Genomic DNA, 20,564 nt, shown 5'->3' on the forward strand with positions numbered 1-20,564 from the left:
CCTAAGCTTCTGCCCCCGAAGTGACTGTGCACCCTCCCTCAGGTGTGTGAGGAGCAGCGCTGTGAAGAGGAAGTCTTCCCCCTGGCCATGAACTACCTGGATCGCTACCTGTCCTGCGTCCCCACCCGAAAGGCGCAGTTGCAGCTCCTGGGTGCGGTCTGCATGCTGCTGGCCTCCAAGCTGCGCGAGACGACGCCCCTGACCATCGAAAAACTGTGCATCTACACCGACCACTCTGTGTCTCCCCGCCAGCTGCGGGTGCGTGCATACCCTCCCCACCCCCCCAGCACCCCCTGCCTCCTTCCTCCCTTACCGAGAAGAGGAAAGCTAAGACCTCCGGAGGCTTCCTGCTCCTGGGCAGGGTAGCAGCTTTTTTTTTTCTTTTGCAAAAGATGGGACAGTGTGGTGTGATGGTCAGGGTAGCCCCAGTTCAGGCTTCCCTGCCAGCATGAACCAGATCCCCTTGTCTTGACCTCCAGGGGGTGCCACTCCTTCCTGGTCTTTCCCCCAGATAGCAACAAGTCAAACTGCATGTCTACACTCACTAGTACTTTGCCTCTGGGTTTACACAGCCACCATGAGTTATTTATTGGCAGCAGCAGGACATGCCTGTGCACCCCCACTAGAGTGGGGGAGTGGAATGTGCTTCATGTGGGGGAAGGGGCCGCCCTGGTTGAGTCTTGTCTCCCAGTGTGTGGACTTTGTGATCAAAAAGCCTCCCAGAGCCGATTAAAGCCAGGCCCCAGCTGCTGTAAGGAAGGGCCGAGGAGTTCAACCCCACTTTGCTTCCTTCCTTCCTTTTATATCCCAGGAGAACCAGCTCCTTCCCTCATCCTCCATTCCCTAGTCTCACCCTGAGAAACTCTGCTCTCAGAAGCAGCTGCTTCAGGCCTGGTGGAATCATCTTTTCCCCTTTAGCCAAAGGCCAGTGCTGAGGCACAGACTGGGGCTGAACTGCAGCTGCTTCCGATGTGATAATGATGCCCTCTCCCCGGCCCACCCACCCTGACCAAGGTCTTTCATAATCCTGTGGGGAGCTGCTGTCACTCCTGTGGTTTGGGAAGTGGCTCCCTGGGCCTCTTGCTGGGAACTTGGGCTGGGCTCTTCCCGAGGCAGGGCAGGGGAGTCATGGTTCTCTTTCCCCACTGAGCCTGGAGAGGAGGTGGGGAGTTGCTTGGATCTGGAAGAGGTTATTTGGGGGCGTGCAGATCATCTCCTGGGGGACCCAGGGGAGAGGGGTGAGCTGGCACCTTCCTCCACCTTGCTCTACAGCAGTCGAGTCTTCTCTTGACCCGAGAGGCGTCTCTGGGCCCCATCTCCCGGGGAGGAGGGCAGCGTGCTGGCTGCTGTGATTGGCTGGCCGGGAAAGCCAGGGTACTGGGGCCCCTGAGTGCTGCTTGTCGGGGAACGGGATTCCTCTTCCTGCCAAGTAGCTCTCGGAGATGGGAGTAGGAGGCCAGAGTTGGGAATCTGGGAGGCTCCACAGCTCTTTGTGATGAATCTGGTAGTTTTGGGCAAGTCTGAAGGTGGAGCTGGTTTCCAGGGCTAGAGAGCAAGATGTTTCTGGAGGGGTTTGGGCTGGTGGAAGGGGACGTCCTTTTTGCGAAAAGATTAGCATGGGATGTGTGCCTTTATGTGAGGGCAGTTTTTCAGAACAGGCCAAAAGTCCTCTCCTCCCACTCCCCCTGCCTGAGCTGGGGGTGGAGCGCGCCGATCGATGACTTCCTAGAAGGTCAGAGTTGGAAGGGACATCAGAGACCAGTCAGTCCAAATAATCCTGTGTGACAGAGAAGGTGGGGGCCCAGAGGAGGAAGGAAGGGTCGTGGCTTAGTGTTGCACTGAGGGTGATGAGGTGTTCTAGGGCTCAGGTGGCCTAAGAGGTTAGGGATGGGATGGAAGCTGCCAGGGGTGTGTTCTCTATCAAGTGAGGACTGAGGTTCTCAGGGGCTGCCCAGATAGAGGGTAAGGTGGCCACTCTCCCCCGACGCAGGACCCTATGCCTCTCGACTCCGAGCTGCCTTTCAGATGGTTTCCTTGGATGCTGGATGCTTTTTGTTGCCTTCTGAGTTAGGAGTTTGACCCCTGGGACAAGCACGGGGAGTAGAATGCTAACTTCTCTGCCCAACTTCTTCTGGCTCCAGGCCAGGTTGATTTCTGTGAGGCTTTGCCAGACGCTGAAGATCATGACACTTAGGTGGGGGCCAGGAGAGGGGCAGCTGTGGCAGGGGGCTGAAAAGAGATTGGGTGGGGTTGCCATTTCTACTCCACTAAGGGTCAAACCCATGAGTTCCTTCCTGAGATAAAACAATGAAGAAATCCTCCTGTGTGCAACTCAGAAATGGGGCCAGGGCTGGGAACCCCAGAGGAGTGGATTGGGTGGGGCTCCCAGTGTCCTTCCAGGACCCAGCAGTAGCAGGGAGGCTGGGACCAACGGAGAGATGGTTTGGCCCCTCAGGGATCACCTGGACCCATCCTGTCTGCCTTGACCTCCACTTCTCCCCCTGAGACTCAAATGACACTAGGCCCTATGGGTTTCAGCCAGAGAGGTGGAATGGGTTGCTCTATTTCAGCCCCCCCACCCCAGTGTCCTCCCAAGGGGATGTGGGTTGGGTTGGGCAACCTCCACTTTGAGGAACCTCAGGGCTGGCCCAGGGGCTGTGTCAGAGGAGGAAGGGCCTCATGCTCACCCTAGTTTCTTCAAGAGGTGTAGACTTGGCGGGCATGCTTAGTTGGGGAAGAGGCTAGCGATCTCCCCTTTCACAAATCCTTGGGATTATGGGAGTCTTTCTGCTTCACACCAGAAAAGCTTCCAGTTCCTGGTGATGGTGGTCTGCAGACTTTGCTTTCAACCATGACTCAGAGTCTCGCAGGAAGTTGAGAGAAGGCCTGGACTGTTGTACTCCAAAAAGATAACCCAGCAGGATTAAAAGAGGCAATTTATGTAAAGCATGTAGTTCTGGCATCTAGGAAGTTGATCAATGGATGCTCAAAGCAAGTGCCCTTAGCACTTAGTCCCTGCCCTGGACTCCCCCCATTCCACAGTGCCAGTCCTGAAGTTCAAAAGCAGACCTGGAGTCTTGACCTTCAAGTGTGATGAGCTTGGCTCCCTGTGAGACTTCCACTTTACTTCCTCCCCTTCCCTTCTTCAGCCACTGACCCCGCTCTCTTCCTCTGCCTCCAGGATTGGGAGGTGCTGGTCTTGGGGAAGCTCAAGTGGGACCTGGCCGCAGTGATTGCCCATGATTTCCTGGCCCTGATTCTGCACCGGCTTTCTCTGCCCCGCGACCGACAGGCCTTGGTCAAGAAGCACGCCCAGACCTTTTTGGCCCTCTGTGCTACAGGTAAAGAGTCCCACACACATGTGCCAAGCCAGGGAAATCAGAAGACTTGGAAAGGTGAGAGGGAACTAGAAGATTCGGTTTATAACCTCAAAATTTGAGAAAATTCTATCCTCCCTGAGCCCCCAATATCAATATGGAAAAGCAGCAGAGCTGTCTGGGATCTCAGACACACCACCGCCCCCCACCCCCACCCCCCGCCCGAGTATGTAGGTGGGGACACCAAGGGCTTAGAGAGAAGTGACTTGCCCAGGCTCTGTTAGTGACTAAGCTGGGAGTAGAACCCAGGTCTCTTAACCTTGTGTCCATACCAGGAAGAGACCCATTCCCTCTCTGGTTCCTGGCCTGGATCACTTACTGCCCTGACCCTCTCCCCGGCTGCTGTCTTACACCACTCACTGCCGGGGTGTCCCAGTATACCCATGCTCTATTCAGACAGCCTGGCACTTTCTAGGAATTAAAAGGTGCACGCTGGTATTCATCCTTGCCTCATGGTCCCTTCTCTTTCCTAGACTACACCTTTGCCATGTACCCACCATCCATGATTGCCACGGGCAGCATCGGAGCTGCAGTGCAAGGCCTGGGTGCTTGCTCCACGTCTGCGGACGAGCTCACGGAGCTGCTGGCAGGGATCACAGGCACTGAAGTGGTGAGTGCTGGGCAGCTGGGCGAACGCCCTCTGCTCCCAAGATAGCACTTTCCCCTGAGCTTCCAGCAGAGGGTGCTGTGGACCACCCCCAACCTGGTCTCCACTCCAGGTTTCAAGTGCCCCACCTTTGCGGCTTCTGTGGTCTTTTATCTCCTGCCTTGGTCTGGAGAAGAGCAAGTGTTGCGGGTGGGCCAAAAGGCACTGCCCCTGAGTACCCTTTTCTTGCTAAGCAATGTGCAGGAGTGGGGGTGGGGGGTTCAGTGTCAGATGTCGGGCTGCTCTCACACCCTCTTGCCACATCCTCTTGCCAGTTTCTGAGAACTGAAGGCTGATTCCTGGGGTTGGGCTGTGGCCTAACCTCCCTAGACTTCCCTGTGTGCTGGGAGGTGTCCTTCTGTACCTGCTGCCAGATGCTGGGGGAGGGGGGGTGGCGGGGGGTGGGAAGCGGATCTTCCTCACCACTCCCCCTTGTCCCCAGGACTGCCTGCGGGCCTGTCAGGAGCAGATTGAAGCTGCCCTCAGGGAGAGCCTCAGGGAAGCCGCCCAGACCTCTCCCAGCCCAGCACCCAAAGCCCCCAGGGGCTCCAGCAGCCAGGGGCCCAGCCAGACCAGCACTCCCACAGACGTCACGGCCATCCACCTGTAGCCCTGGAGAGGCCCCCTCGAGTGGCTGCCGACAGCAGGAGGGGACCCTGCCACCCACCTCCCTGGCTGCAGGAATGGTATCATGCCACAGCTGAAGCCTGAGGGGGCTCCTTCCCCTTGCCCCTCGCCAGCCACAGGGGTCAGGTCCTACCTATCCCTGCAGTGTGCACTAACGGGCCTGGCCGGCCACGGCTGGGGGCCAGTCCGGCTCCTCCTCCTGCCTGCACCCAGCCAGCTCAGCTCTCCTGGGGGTGGGCCGGGCTGGCCAGAAATGACATTGAATTGTAACACATGTACCAGCATTCCTTTCCAGGGGCTCCCTTATCTCTGGGGCTCTCAACTGCCAAAATTGAACCTGAGCCCCTGGCAGAGAAAGCTCGGAGTCCTAACCACTGGACCGCCAGGGGATTCCCTAATTACTGCATTTGGATTGGGGTCTTTCTGAAGACGACTCAGATGTCCTAGACACGCGTGAGGGGCAAGAGTGGACATCCCCTCTCCGAGCACTTGGAGGCCCTGCATAATCCTAGCTGCTCCTAGGGAGGGGCCCCGCCACCGTCCAGGGGCAGGAACCAACCTCCTCGCTTCGCTTTCTGCTCAGCTTCTCCTGTGTGATTGGGGGGAGGGGGGTGTCAGTGCGGAAGGAAGTTGTTTTAATTTATTAATTACTTTGAGTACAACTGTATGAGGGTGTGGTGGGGCCCTTCTCCCCCCGCTGCAGGGGGAGTAACCCTGGTGGTTGCTATATTCCTCCCCTCTGCTACTCGCTAGAGGATCTCGTGGCCAAGGAGCTGCTATGCCTGGGGTGGGGCCATGCCCTCCTCTCCCTTTGGCCCTCTGCCCCATCCCCCAGGAGTCGGGGGGCGTTGCGGAATGAAGCAGGGGATGACCTGGCCATGACCAAGCCCCCTGTCTGGAGAGGGAGGCAGGCCCTGTTAACACAGGTCTTTCCTGAGGCCACAAGGTCCAGGCTGGTGGCTGAGGACCATCATGCTACCTTTATAATAAAGATTCTGGAATAAAACTGACTTTGGCTTTTGGATTAGAGGGCAGTCTGTGGGAAAGCCTATTTCTAGACTGCATGGAGTAAAAGAGGATAAAAATCAATGTCTGGAGCAGAGGTCGTCACACCTTTTCTGTCTTAGGCCAGAGTAGATACTTCAGGCTTTGTGGGCCATTTGGTCTCTGTCTGTGATATCCTAAGTTGGGCTGTAGAACCTGATGTGCGCATTTCTAAAAATCACTGCACCATGCAAAACTGCACAATTAAAGCCACATGGCTTATGGGGAAAATGGGGCTTGAGACACAATACTCAAATATTTAATGGACACTTTTTTTTTTAAAAAGATAGTGTTTTTACACATTAAATAGCTAAGAAACACACACTGCAATAAATATGGCCCTTTATCTTGAAAAACAAACACCTGAGGTTGGCTGTGGAAGTGGAGGTCGGAAGGATGTGGAAGGCAGGTTGTGACACCAGATGAGGGTGTGGCGCCAACCCACAAGGTGAGCTAGGGGCGTTGGCACAGGTCTGAGGTATATGCATTTTGTGTTATCATCTGGCTTGGCTCAGTGGGGGTAGTTTTTTGCTTTCATCTAGCGTCTCAAGACAAAATTGCATATAAATAAAATTTGCTTTACCACCAAATAGAGTAATTAGGTTGGAACAAACTCATATTTGCAAAAGCAAGTAACAGGGTTCTAGCCAGATGGCACTGGTCTCTGCTGCAGTGACAATGAAAGCAGAGAACATGGAAGTGGATGGGTGTGGCTGTGTCCCAATAAAACTTTATTTAGGGACACTGAAATTTAAATTTCAAATAATCTTCACCTATCACAAAATACTGTTGTTTCTTCTCTGCCTCCCCCAACAACCATTTAAGATGTAAAAATCACTTTTCTCTCATGGACTATAAGAAAACAGGCATACACAACCCTGGTTTGCCAACCCCTGGTTGAAAGCTTTCACTGGCTAAGAAAGTTAGAAAGGGAACTGGTCTGGTGGTGTCTGACCTTTCTCATCCTGAATTTCCACCTCCCTCTAGGTGCTTGCTTCTAGCTCTTCCAACCAATCTGAGACCTTCTCGTGTTTGAACAACCTCCTGGTTGCTGGCATTCTCCCCAAGTAGCTTGTGTCAGGGGAAGGCAAAGGCTGTGCCCTCTAGAGGCTGGCAGGGTGGGTAGAGCCTAGAGAAGACTCATAGAATAAGGTGGGGGAGGTGTGTGGCTCCCATGTAAATAGGTAAGAATCCACTGCTACACATGAGAGGGAAGCAGTGCCCACCTCCAGCGAAGCAGTGCTTGCTTCCAGCGAAACAAGGAAAGCAAAGATCTCCATCCATCACATCAAAACACTGAGGTTCAATAAACACCTGCCTTTTGTCTTTATCCACCTCCCAGCGACCTGCCACAACAGCTGGAGAGGAAGGACCCATTCCGACCCTCGCTGGGACCTGGGAGTGCTGGGCTGTGGGACCTCAAATCAGGTCCCAGAACTGAGCAGGGATGCAGGCCTAGTACACAAGAGGGAACCAGCCCTACTCAGGCCCCCCTATCGAGAACTGGGGAGTCAGAGGCCCGCGACCTGTCTTGGCCCTGATCCGGGTCTTCAGCTGCCAAGGCTCAGAGTCACCTCCAGTCACCAGCAGGGATCCTGGAGTCCTTCCACGCTCCGCAGACCCGGACAAGCGCTGCGTCCTCACTCCATGGTGACGGGAACATCTTCTACATCTCGGGGGACGGCACTCTGCAACTCACGCCTGATCTCCGGGGACAGCTGCGGGTGGGGCTGCAGCCGGAGCAGTTCCAATAGGGCCTCCTTCTGCTCCGTGGCCAGGTCGGCCTTGTAGCGCTGGACCAGGGTCAGGAGGCACTGGTGCCACAGCACGGGCAGCTCCCGCTTCTCCGTCCGGAAGCCCAGGAAGTGGAAGACCAGGGCGTCCAGCACTCGGTAGGGCAGCGCGTACTTCTTGTCCAGCAGCAGCCGCAGGAAGATGCTGTTGGCCCCGCTGTACTCCATCTCGGCGATTTTCAGCATGGCCGCACTAGTTGGGAAGGGAGGCAGGGAAACGCTGGGGGAAAGCTCCTCCTTACCCCCGTCCCGCGCCCCTAAACTCTGCTGTCCCTAAGGGGAAATCTCTGCATTCTTCTCCCCTCCCCTAACTCCCTCGACCTGTTACCAGGGCCACGCTGACTCATGCCAAATCCCCACCTCTGGCTCAGGCTGCTTCTGTCTCAGAGTGTATCCAAATGTCTCCACCCCAACCTACTTTCTTCCCATGTTCCCCATCCTCTCATTCATTCAACTCTTTACTGAGAATGTGCCAGGCTCTGGGACCTTGTTCCCATGGGACTGACGCTCCTGTGGAGTTATCATATACCCATCGACTTAACTGAACTGCAAACCCAAGAGCTTATGCTTGACTCCTTCCCCCCACTGTGCTCCCATCCCACCCCAAGTCCTGGGACTCTGCTGTCTGAAGATGGGCCGATCTGTGGCTCTGCACCCCCCAAGACTACCTGGAGTGCAGCACGGGGATGGAGCACTTGGTGATGATGCTGCCCACAATGATGGCTTCCCGGAGGGTACAGGTGCCCGACTCGCACAACGGGATCAGGATGCCTGGGGAGGGGCACAGAGGCACGTTCACTCGCAGTCCAGAGTGAGAAAAAGGAGGTAATGCAGGAGCTCCAGCCCCGCCCCTTCTTAATCGCCTCCTGGGTCCCCACCTTTAAACCAGGCTCCAGGCTTGAACAGGGCCTTCTTCAGGGCCATGTAGAGGTGGAAGTTGAGTCGTTTGTACTCAGCAATGTCATCTCGTACCCGGGGGAGCAGAACGAGGTTATAGAAGCGCTGGGCCATCCTTTCCTTTAGGTTAGAGGCGAAAATCCTAGTGGTTTTGGAAGGAAGGGGGACGACCCCAGGTTACTTGACAGAGTTGGCCCTTCAAATATCACTGTGGATGGTATTTGCATGCAAGAGATTGGATGATCCGGGGTGGGTGCGTGTAGCTCCCAGGTCAGATTAGAGAGGGAACAGGAGGGGCTGCAAGATGTACCTGAATGGGGTGAACGCTGTCCGTCTTCGGGCGAGCCAGAGCTCTGCAGACAGACAGGAACCAGCTGTTCACCTTCCCCTCTCTATCAGGGGTCCCCTGTATCCTGCTGTGACTAGGGGCCTGCACACGCCTGGGGAGCCACAGACTTTTGAGGCCACCCTGACACCGCAGGGTTGTGTCCCTGTAGTTAGGAGCCTCTTCCCCTAGAAACTCATCACAGGACGTTTTTAACAGGATCTTGGCCCCAGAACAGGAAACAGGAAAAGCTGGGGAAGTGATGCCATAAAGCAGCAGAAGAGAGAGCTCTGGGAGGGAATGTAAAGACAGAGGGAGGGAAAGCCTGTTCTTTCCGCACCTGGCCCTTCCTACAGACCCAAGGCTGCCCCGACCCGCATCAGCCCTACCTCGTGGCCTGGTACATGGCAGCAGCGGTCCAGGCCTCAGGCTCTGTGACGTAGAGGATCTGCTCCCAGTTGGAGAGTGCAGGGATGATCTTAAAGGCCTTGGGCAGTTTCCCACTGCGGTACTTAGACAACACCTGGGCAGGAGAGAACAGAACCCTCATCGTCACTGACGTACACACTGCTTGTCAGGGCCCCATCTGAGTTCCTCGCGTCCATTAACTCACTTAATCCTCACAACCATCCTGTGACGAGGTTCTAGTATCATCCTCATTATTCAGTGGGGAATTGAGACTAGAGTCATAAGCTGGGGAGCAGGACCCCTGAGCCCGCCCGCAGCCTATAAGAGATGTGGGCCTCGAGAGCCCTGGTGGGGGTGTCCGGTCATGGCTCTCCTCAGTCCTTACTTACCTCCCGAACCCCTCTGTAGACCTCTAGGATGCGGGGGTCCAGCTGGGGCACAGGGAAGCCTGATACCTCGGACATGACCGTTTCGACTTCCGTCTGCTTCTCAGTTAACTTCTCCATGATGATGTCAGCCAGGGTGCGCCTGGGGGAACAGGAGGGAGGGAGGGGGCAGCAGGGCCGTGTTCTCAGTCTAGGGAGCTCTGGACGCCCCACGCCGTCTATCAAGAGCCCTCATAAACCTGCAACCTTGCTGGGATGCGTGACTGAGGTCTACTCTGCTGGGCCTACCCCCCCAGCAGAGAATCCCTGCAGAGCACAAAGGACCCGGCAGTCATTCAGCTGAGGATGGAGCTGCATGGAGGGGAGGAATCTGGGCTCTGAAGGTGACTGCTGGGTTCAGGTCGTGGCTCCTCCGCTCCCTGCGTGACCTTGGGCAGGCTACTCTGCCTCTCTAAGCCTCAGCTCCCTCCCCTATAAAACAGGGATGATAACATGCCTACCCGCATAAAGGTAACACATGGAGTAAAACCCTGCTCTGACCTCTTCAGAGTGCCAGCCACACCTCAGTGACATACCTGTGATATATTTCTGGCAACTGGGATCAATAGGGAGAGAGCACGGCATACCCTTTCCCCTGTTTCAATTTATTAAAATTTATGGGGAGAGGTCCAAGATGATGATCTGTTTATCCCAGCCTCCTTACACACAATCTGACTGTGATGATTCACAATTATCATCACATTGGGCTTCGGTACGATAAAGGCATCTTCAGGGGCTGCTGAAATCTATTTAAAAACCACTCTTTGGAGGGCAGGACTTCCCAGATGTCCCCTTCCGCCACAGCACTATAAAGCAATGTATGGCAGAAACCAGACGTACCCTCATACCATCTGTGCAACAGACATGGTAACCGATAGGCAGAGGGGTCAGGAACCCACCCATGGTCTCTCAGTTCTTGAGTGGGGGAAATAGTCAAAGCCTGTCTTTCAAGGTCTGAAGGTCAGGTACCTTACAGTATATACGTGCCCCCAAGCTCAGCGGCCTCTGACTGCTGAGTCCATGTGGGTCTAGCCGGCTGTCATCCCTCAAGACTGTCAGGAGCCCCTGTTCCTAGCAGTTTTTCTCTTCTGTTGAAAACCATCCTGGCAAGCTTGTCAGAATGAGCTGCCAAAGCAGAGTTACAGGCGCTGAGTGAGAGCCTGAGAGCCTCTCTGGAGAGACCCGCACATGTGCCGTGATATCCCCCTCAGATCCTGGGCAACAGGGCTGGGAAAAGCACTCAGGGCTTCACCGTGCCCTCAAATACACAGCTGCGGAACTTGCTGTCCAGCCCCTCTTGTCTTTTCACAGCAATGATAGCAATGATACTAATATACTAATGATACTAGCATGCGTGAACCCACAAACAGCCTGAAGAACCAAGAACAGTGTCATGTTCACATCACAGCATCAGAATGAAGTGGTTGAGGGCCCTCATCGGAGATGCCTCTCTCCTGGGTCAAAACCCATGGCCTCTGGAGCCTGACCATAGGAGCTTAAAAACCTGCATGTTTTTGACCCAGCACTTACTGAAGATAAGAATAAATTAGTGGTTCTAATTTATTCTAATAAATTAGAACCACTAATTTATTATCTGGGGGATGATTCTGTCCCTTAGGGGACATCTGACAATGTCTGGTGACATTTCTGGTTCAGTGTCGGGGAGGGGGTCACTACTGGTATCCAGTGGGTACAGGTCAGGAATGTTGTTTAATAGCCTACACTGCACAGGACAGCCTCCACAGAAGAGAACCATCCAGCCCCAAATGCCAGTGGTGCAAGGGCTGGAAAACCCTGGATAAAATGACAGCTAGGGTATGAAAGAGATGTGGCCAAAGAAACCGAGCTTACTGCTAAGAAAACTGAGCATACCAAGACCAAATGCAATGGGACGGATTGACCAGAGACAGAATAAGGCCTTGCAGCTATGTCACCAGGTAATCCAGGAAGTTCAAAGACAGGTGGACAGAGGGAGAGGAGCTATTTTGAGTCTGCATCATTCTCGTTCAGAGCAGTCCTCAGAGGATGTGCCACTTTTGTCAAGGTGGCTCCCCAAACTGGCAATGCTCAGGCCCTTCCCAGAGATGGGGACTCAAAACTCTGCCAGAACATACGCTTCTCTGCACCTCAAGTTTCTTTCCTACATAGCTGCTACCAGGACCTGCTCTCCCAAATCCCGGGCCATGCCAGCCCTACCTGGCAGGAGGGTTCTTGTTCATGAACATCTCAATGGCACGCTCGTCCTCGGGGTCCACGACCACCTCTGCCTGGTAGCCCGGCCCTGCCATTGTGGCAGCCTTCTCCAGGGTGGGCCACTCTTCATCATCTGATCCATCCTGCGGCACTCCCGGACCTGGAAGAGGGAGGTGAGATGGGTGAGCATGGCCAAGCAGTGGGTGAGGAATTCAGAGGTCAACTCAACTTTAACCATTATGGATTATGGTCTGGGCCTCACACATGCTTATAATAAATGCACACTACCTTCCAGTCCCCAGGGGCGTGCAGTCCTGCTTGAGAACCAAAATGTACATGTATGAACCAATGAGACAGTGATAGCAGGAAACGAGATCGAACACAGAAACTGTTACATAACATACATAACCACCATAACCATAAGGAGTAGGTACTATTATCATGCCCAGTTTCAGATGGGGATGCTGAAGCACAGGAAAGTTGACTAACTTGCCTACCACAGGCAGTCTGGGTCTAGATTATACATTTACCACCTCTTTCTCACACGCATGGTGGGGCTTGATTAGTGTCACAATGTATATCATTGTAACATGTGTATCACAATGCAGAGATGATGTATACCATAGGCACTCAGAAGAGATGATGGATGCTAAGGATGCCTAGGCTCTGGATGAGCAGTATGGGAGCTGGAGGAGTGTATTCTAGACCTGGGTACCACTGGCAGGAGGGCTTGTTGGGAAGCCCAAGAATGTCTGCTAGGAATTCTCTGGTGGTCTAGTGGTTTGGACTCCGTGCTTTCACTGCAGGAAGCAAGAAATACAATCCATGCATGGCTGGGGAACCAAGATCCCACACGGCCTGAGGTACAGCACACACACACACAACCCGCAGAGATACTGTGTGATAAAAGCTAAATAAGGGGGGAGGGTTACACATACCAGATGTTCTGTCTCACATGCTAACAGCTCCCAGATCTGTACCTGTAGGGTTATGATCTCTCTTTGCTCCAGACCCTAACGCCAGCTGCCCCTTGTACAGCTTGTTCATGGATGACCCACAAGCACTTCAATTTTGGTCTGTCACTCCCTTTCCCTCCTAGGTCTACACTACTCACTGTGTTCCACATCTGAGTAAATGGAACCACAATCCAGTCAACACTAAGCCAGAACCTAGGCAGCAGGTCTGCCTTGTCCACTGCCCCCGACTCCCAACACCCAATCAACTACCAAGTCCTTTTCCACTGAACCTCACACAATCTCTCTCGAAGCTTTCACAGCCCTGTCAGAGCCGAGGTCAGTATCACCTCTTGTCTAGAGTAATTCCACAGTCCCCTAACTGGTCTTCTTAGTCTCTATTTGTTTCCCACTCTTCAGGGCAGCCACTGAGACTTTTGTAGCTTTTGCTCTTATCTACCTCACCATCATTCAGCAAACACTGAGAGTGTCTACCATATGTGAGGCACTGTTGTGGGTGCCAGCAAAAAAGAGGAAAACATTTTGCCCTTACAGAACTTACGTTCTCATGGTGGACACAGACAATGAACTAATACGATATACATTATGTTAAAAAAACACAAATGCCACGACCAAGAAATACAGCAGAGTAGAGAAGTTGTGAGTGTGGAGACAGGGGTGATGTGTTGCAATTTTTAATGGAATGGTCAAGAAAGGCCTCTCTGAGCAGGTGAAGAAATTAAGGGAGGAATCAACAGGTGTATGAGGACAGAAGGACCTGCCAGGGTGAAGGCCCTAACTTGCCATGTTTAAGGAACAATGAAGCCTATGTGGATGGACTTGAGTTGATGATACCATCCAACCATCTCATCCTCTGTCGTCCCTTTCTCTTCCTGCCCTCAATCTTTCACAGCATCAGTCTTTTCCAGTGAGTCAGCTCTTCGCATCAGGTGGCCAAAGTATTGCAGCTTCAGCATCAGTCCTTCCGATGATGAATATTCAGGACTGATTTCCTTTAGAACTGACTAGTTTGATATGGATGGAGGGAAGAGGGCGGTGGGGGAAAGGAGTAGGAGAGGTCAGACTGACAACAGGTGCAGATCATACAGGTCTCTGTAGATGAGATAATCCTCAAGTAGCTGAGCTGAGAGTACACTGTGGCAGATTCAGGATACTCAGTAAGAGGCTACTGCAATCATCCAGGTGAGAGATCACTGTGGTTTGAACAGGATGGTGTTCCATGATGGTGCAAGTGATCGGATTCTGGATATATTTTAAAGGCAGAGTCAACAGGACTTCCTAATTGATTAGACATGGAGTGAGAAAGAGACAAGTCTGAGTTTTCTGTCTGGAGCAAATGGAAGGACATCGTGTCATTAATTGCGGTGAAGTGGATTGGGAGTGGAGCAGGTTTGGCAAGATGGTCAGGATTTCTGTTCTGGACATGCTAAATCTGAGATGTTTCTTAGACTTCAAATCGGAGAAGCTGAAGAGAGAGCTGAAATACAAGAGTTTGGGTTTCATGGAAGAGATCGAGGCTGGAATATGAATTTGAAGCAGTTAACAAATAGTATTTAAACCTTGAACCTGATAACAGCACCAGAGTAGTCATCAGAGGTGAAGAGAATAGCTCCAAGGATGGAACCCTATGGCACTACAATAAGAGGTTGGTGACAAAAGGAGTCAGCAGAGGGAGTTCCCTGGTGGCCTAGTGTAAGGATTCTGGGCTTTCACTGCTGGGGCTTAGGGTTCAATCAATGGTGGGGGAACCGAGATGTCACCAGCCAGGCGTCGGGAGGCGGAGAATAGGAGCCAGCAAACAATACTGAGAGGTGCTTGAGTGTACTCAGTCGTGTCTGACTCTCTGCGACCCTGTGGACTTTGCCTGACTGTAGCTCGCCAGGCTCCCCTGTCCATGGGATTCTCCAGGTGGGTTGCCATTTCCTTCTCCAGGGGATCTTCCTGACCCAGGGATCGAACTAGCATCTCTTGCATTGGCAGGTGGGTTCTTTACTACTGCACCACTTGGGAAGCCCACTGAGAGGTGAAAAACTAGTAAAACAGGGATGTGATGTCTTAGAAGCTGAGTACAGATACTGTAGCAAAGAGACTAGTGTTTGTGAACACTGCTCACAGACAAATGAAAGATGAGAGTTGACAAAATAGATTAAGCAACTTGGAGGTCAACACTCTCAGCATAAAAACAAACAAAAAATGACCATCTTTTAGTTAATCTCTCTCCCTTTCTATTCCTTAAACAATATTGTTCTTTGTGCTCAGAGCACTCCCCACTTTTCAGTTCTCAGCACAATGATCATGCAATCTAGGAAGCCTGACTCCCAAGACTAATGCTATTGTTATCAGAGGAACTATACTTTATCACGAGTGCATTATTCTAATTGTTTATTTAATTCCCCCTCTCTTGGGCGACATTGTAAGATCCTGTAGTCAAGTATACCTTTATCCTATTTACATTTTTTTACCTAAACCATCTAAACTCCTAGCACGGTGGGATGTGCGCAGTAGACATTCCATGATTACTTACAAAACATAAATAAATGCTAGGAGAACTTAGCGGCCTGAGTAACCACTTCCTGTTGGCCTAACCTCGGGGATGCCTAAAAGAGTGCCACTCTAAGGAGTGGGCGTGGAGGGCTCCTGCAACCCTCAATCTGCCCCAGAGCTGGGTCTCCCACCCCATTACCTTTGCCAAGGCCCTCTTTTTTTTTTTTTTTAATTCCAAGCTAGTCCCCTGCCGGACACCTTTCAGCCGTCCGCCCCAGCTACCCACCCTCCTCCTCGTACCCCATCCCCGCCACTCACCCAGCCGCGTGGTGCGCTCCCGCGGCGGCGCGGGCCTGTCCCCGCTCCCGTGCTCGGCCTCGAGCTCCTCTTGCTGCTGCCGCGCTTGCTGCAAAATCCGTCGGGTCAGCCGGGGCCCGACGTACTCTTCCTCTTCGTCTCCGGTTCCGCGACCCCGCCGTTTTTCTCGGGCTCCTGCCCGCACCGCCTCCCCAGCCAGGATCTGCTCGGCCAGCGGCGCATGCTTTTCCTGACCCCCGGCCCCGCGGGCCGCCTTGAACTTGGGCATTTTTCGCGAAAACCGGGCCGTAAAGCTTCCCACGTGGGTATGGAGAGAAAAAGCCCTGAGTGCGCTTGCGCAGTAAACACCCAGCATCCAAGAGCCCACCGGAGCTCACAGCGCCCCCTCGCGTCTGGAGGCCGGGTGTGCCAGAAGCCCCGTCCCACTCCCCCAAAAGAGCTCAGGGGTCCTGGAGCTGGGTCCTCCCGAATTTAACGTTGGCTTCTCTAAGTGGTTGTAGTCCGAGCTACACTTTCCTAGTTTCATGGATCTGGGGGTGGAGGGGGGTGGGGTGGGGCGGAGTCGGACAGTGACGTCACCGAAGGACCTAGACACGCCCCCATTCCTCGCGAGCGCGTCGACTGGGCGCTGTGTTTTTACGTAAGTTCCGGAGCGCCTCCCTCCGTCGGAGCTCGCTTTAGCGAGGTGGTTTCGCCTCGTGTGGGCTGCTGGAGCATACTGCATTTCACTTGTTTGATCCTCCCATCCTCCTGGCCCGACACCATGGGAGTGACTTGGTAGGACTTCAGAGGACTTTGTGGAGCGGGGTTTGGGGGCTTGAAGGCCCCTGGAGCCTCGAATATACCCGGGAGGAGGATCCCGACCAGGGTCCGCAGTCCCCCGGAAGATGAGCAAAATGTCCTCGGATTGTGTGGGTGAGGGGGCCACCGTGAGGGCTGCAGAATCTGCAGGCCCTTTTCCTCGGAGATTCGCCCCTTCTTCCTGGAAGGCGGCAGGTAAAAGGGTTTAAGAACCCGTTAATGGTCGTGTGCCTCCTTCCTTTTTTCTTGGTACAGTTTCTTGACCTTGAAGCCCGGGGTAGAACTTTAGGGTTGAAAGTAGGATGTCGGGACTCGGACCCGTCTGCAGGCAGGGCTTGGATGGGTAGGGGATAGGGAACAAGGAGATAGTATCTTTTTTAGGCTTTTGCCTGTCCCTATCTACAGCCACTAAATGCAGTTAGATCAGCATGTGTCTGGTTCTAGTTTGCCTTGTAAGATCTTGAGTCTGGAGGAAAAAAAGGAGCTGTGGAAATTAGGAGATAGGAATTCCAGGCACATCACCTCTTCAGGGCCTGTTTCCTATTCTGTCTAATTACACGGTTGGTTTAGTTTCTGTGGACTTATTTCTAACATGTTATAAGTCAGTGTGGGAGGGAAAGGTATGGGCTTAATTCTCTTGGAGTCATTAGTTCCAAAATGCTAGATTTCAGGGCTTTAAAAAATACATGTGTTGAGCGTCTCTCCCAGAGAGGGCTTAGAGGCCAGGTTATCTGAAGACAGTGGCTTTAGGATTCTCATATAAGACCCTGTGGGATCTCCTGGTAGCCCAGGTCTTGCAGATTTGTCAGTGACTGCACATTTGCTTCCTGAAGTTGACATCATGAGCCTCGTTCAAAGTCCTGTAGTGTAAGAGGGATGGGAAGAATGGGAATGAAAAGTTCGCTAGGGTCTTTCATGGTAGTCCAGTGGTTAACACTCCACGCTTCCACTTCGGGAGGCACCTTCTACTTCAGGGGGCACGGGTTCAATCCCTGATTGGGGAATTAGATCCTGCAGGCCTTGTGGCGCAACCAAAAAAAAAAGTTTGCTGCAAAGAGGCATGAAACCCTGGAAATACCTGTTCTTTCAGGGCAGAAGGCAAGTGGGGAAAGGGTTCTCTGTTGCGATGCTTCTCAACTTTTTCAGGCTTCTAGGACTTCTGACCGCAGTAGCATCACCTTAGGGATTCTGTTATATTTCACAATAAGGCACATCATCATCATTATTTGTTAGTGCTTTTTCTGGTGGAGATTAGAGGCAGTTTTAGTAACAGTAGGACTCTGTTGCTTCATTTAGTTGATTTTGGTTGATCATAAAGTAATGCCGTGTCCCCCAACATTCAGCCACATATGATTGTACTTAAGATTTTTAAATAGCCATGTCGCACTTGAACTATTATTTATTAATGTCTTGTTTTAATCCTCTTTCTTTTCCATAAAAGTATTTTAACAGACCACTGTATTCCTGGGGAAGCATTCTGGTAGAGTTAAGAGCACAGACATGGAGCCAGCTTGCCTGGCTTTGACTCTTGGCCACACCACACAAGCTTTGTGACCTTGTGCGAGTTATTCAGCCCCTGTGTACTTCACTTTCCTCATTGGTAACAAAGAGATAATTGTATATCTTACGGGGCTGATGTGAGGATTCAGAGTTAGTTCATTGAAAGGTCTTTAGGTACCACCTGGCACATAGTTGGTCCTTGGTGATTGTTACCTGCCGCTCTGTAAAGGGGGAGCCAGTTTCCCTCACCATAGAAGGGAATCTTGGAAATGACTTCTTGTTTTGTTGTTTTGGTTAAATTCGCGTACATGCTGTTGCCTTTCACTTCCAAGGATTAGAAACTTGAGGCTTGCTTTCTCTTTGCTCCCAGGATCCTTAAAACTTTCTGCCTTGATGGAAATGTTCTGTATTAGCACTGCTCCCAGCCATTTGCGGCTGTCAAGCCTTGAAATGTGGGTTTTGCAGCTGAGGAGTTGAGGTTTTAGTTTGTTTTATTCATTTAAGTGTAAACAGTCGCATGTGGCTTGTGGCTACTGTGCTGGACAGCTTGCATGCAAAGTGTTAAAGAGAGTAATAATAATTGGAATAATAATTCCAAGTTGAGGCTTTCTTCCTGATGTAGTCAAAACTGAAAGAAACGCAGAAGAAATCCCTTTCTCATCTTATGACTGTATTAGTGAATGCTCAGCCTGTGTGCCACCTAAAATCTTCTCTGGGACGTTGGCATGCTTGCCACACTCGGTAAACGGAGGTGCTCTAGACAGGAAGTTCAAAGCACTGGTATGCGTCCTGAGACCTGCTCTGGTTCTTAGTGGCGTTCTCAGAGACTTTGGGCCTGTTTCCTTCTTTTTAAAATGAGAAGGTTCGGGTTAATGGTGTCTGTGCTCATTCAGGCCCTGATGAGCTATGATTCTGCAGGCTAGTGAATGACTTATTGATGATTTTGGTTCTTTTCCGTCCAGTGTGTCCCAGATGCCCGTGGCTGAGGGCAAGAGTGTCCAGCAGACTGTGGAGCTCCTCACCCGAAAATTGGAGATGCTTGGAGCAGAGAAGCAAGGAACATTTTGTGTGGACTGTGAGACCTACCACACAGCTGCCTCTACCCTGGGCAGCCAAGGTCAGTGAGAGTTGGGCCTGTGGGATGACTGGAACCTGTTTTGGAGTTAATAGACGTTCATGTTCATTGGAATCTTTCTGCTCTTCTGCTGAGGGTGGCGGTCTTGGATATGTGGTATATGTGTTTCTGAATTCATTAATTTTTCCCTTCATCTCTTAGTCTGGGCCTGTGTTGTAGTCTTTTTGTACTTTTAAAGCACTTCTCATTTCTCGAAGTGTTGATCACTAATTTTCTCAGAATCATCTGGGTTGCTTGTTAGAGGTGCAGATTCCTGGCCCAGCTTACAGACTCACTGCTAATCAGTCATAATCTACATTATAGTAAGTTTCACAGGTGATCTTTATTCACTCCAAAGTTTGAAAAAGTCTCCTTTTAAGCTCAGAAGCCTTTATATATGATTCTGTTGGAGCTTTAGAGCTTGGGGAACTTTTCTGTAGAAAAGCTTCCTGTTTCCCACACCTAGCCAGTGGCCTTGGCTACCACCTTAGCATAACCTTGATAGATGAATTAACCTTTGTTTTAGTATTTCGAATTGAGATGCGTTGTGGCTGGTGGTGGTGGTGGTGGTAGGGAGGTAAAGAGGATCTCTGAATAGGAGTTAGGGAACCTGGGGTCTTTTAGTCTTGGCTCTTCAGTAATTTGACTTTGGACGGTTCCATAGCACAGTGAATAAGCCTAAACCGTGGAACCAGATAACAGAGTCCTGCCTGCCACAACTAGCTGCATCTTTAGGTAATTCTGCAGTTTGTGATTGTTCCTGTGCAGGTCACTTGCCTGTTTCCCCAGGGATTTATTCCCTGCCCTGCTCCTATGAACTACATTTGCCCGGCCCCCATTTAGTTCCCTTTGGCCAGTGAAAGGCACTGGCAAAAATGGGAGGGAGGAGGAAAAAGAGAAACAGCCTCTCTCCCTGTCCCTCTGCCTTAGGCTGTGTCTCTGGCTGTGACTGTGTTTCTTCCTCCTGTTAGGCAACCCTTGTTCCTGGCTCTCAGAAGAGCACATCTGCCCTTTTTTCTTCTAGCCTTAGGGATGGTAGCAGCTCCCTGTGTTACTAATCTTTGGGTGACCTCACCATTCCATTGGATTTTTCAGTTCTACCAACTCCTGTACGTCGTTCCCTGTATTAAGCCCCTTCTAAAGAAACTTACCTGTGTGGGCTCTGTTTTTGCACCCTTCCCAGTACAGTTGTCTGCAAAATGAAGATAATTCCAGTATTTATCTCCTAGTTAAATAAGGTAGTACACACAAAGCCCTTCGAACCAAGGTTGTCATGGAATAAATGCTAATAAATGGTAGGTTAAGAGCTGTACTGAATTTTACGATCAGTGCAATTGCAATGTTAACATTTGTTTTGCCTGCAAAAGGCAGAATATAAGAATCAAAAGAGAGAACACTTATGAAAGCATCTGGAAAACAGAACACTAGTATACAGATATAAGATGACATACTACTTCTGTGACACTCCCTGGCTTGGGCTCTGTTTTCCTGATCAGACTTTTGCTTTCAAGGAGCTACAGTCTAGTTGGAGAAACAGCAGGTTCTCAGTGGGCAGTGGGGTAGGATGGAAGGAGTCAGGACACCTGGATTAGAGTTCCAGTTCTGTCGCTTACTGACTCTGTGCCTTTAAATCAGAAG

General features: G+C 51.7%; 3 protein-coding genes across 8 annotated transcripts in view; 2 read left to right on the forward strand and 1 right to left on the reverse strand.

Moving 5' to 3' along the window:
* CCND3 (cyclin D3) overlaps positions 1-5,656 on the forward strand; it is a 91,271-nt gene extending 85,615 nt beyond the window's left edge. For all 3 annotated transcript variants that reach the window (XM_020884312.2, XM_070456444.1, XM_020884309.2), the window contains 4 exons: positions 43-258; positions 3,182-3,341; positions 3,851-3,987; positions 4,466-5,656. In XM_020884312.2, coding sequence (XP_020739971.1) covers positions 88-258; positions 3,182-3,341; positions 3,851-3,987; positions 4,466-4,633 — 636 coding nt within the window. In that variant the 5' untranslated portion in view covers positions 43-87 and the 3' untranslated portion in view covers positions 4,634-5,656. The remainder of the gene's footprint in view (positions 1-42; positions 259-3,181; positions 3,342-3,850; positions 3,988-4,465) is intronic.
* Positions 5,657-5,931: 275 nt separating this feature from the next.
* Positions 5,932-16,033, reverse strand: BYSL (bystin like). The gene is made up of 7 exons (XM_020884306.2): positions 15,512-16,033; positions 11,739-11,895; positions 9,507-9,645; positions 9,099-9,232; positions 8,366-8,526; positions 8,156-8,258; positions 5,932-7,680 (listed from the first exon to the last, which is right to left on the reverse strand). The coding sequence occupies exons 1-7, from the start codon at positions 15,864-15,866 to the stop codon at positions 7,335-7,337; spliced, it is 1,395 nt and encodes a 464-aa protein (XP_020739965.2). The 5' UTR covers positions 15,867-16,033; the 3' UTR covers positions 5,932-7,334.
* A 128-nt stretch (positions 16,034-16,161) lies between these two features.
* MED20 (mediator complex subunit 20) overlaps positions 16,162-20,564 on the forward strand; it is a 71,293-nt gene continuing 66,890 nt past the window's right edge. For all 4 annotated transcript variants that reach the window (XM_020884291.2, XM_070456450.1, XM_020884290.2 and 1 more), the window contains exons 1-2: positions 16,162-16,288; positions 18,775-18,929. In XM_020884291.2, the coding sequence (XP_020739950.1) occupies positions 16,275-16,288; positions 18,775-18,929 (169 nt within the window). In that variant the 5' untranslated portion in view covers positions 16,162-16,274. The remainder of the gene's footprint in view (positions 16,289-18,774; positions 18,930-20,564) is intronic.

Source organism: Odocoileus virginianus, chromosome 27 (assembly GCF_023699985.2).
Source record: "Odocoileus virginianus isolate 20LAN1187 ecotype Illinois chromosome 27, Ovbor_1.2, whole genome shotgun sequence".
Taxonomy (NCBI): domain Eukaryota; kingdom Metazoa; phylum Chordata; class Mammalia; order Artiodactyla; family Cervidae; genus Odocoileus; species Odocoileus virginianus.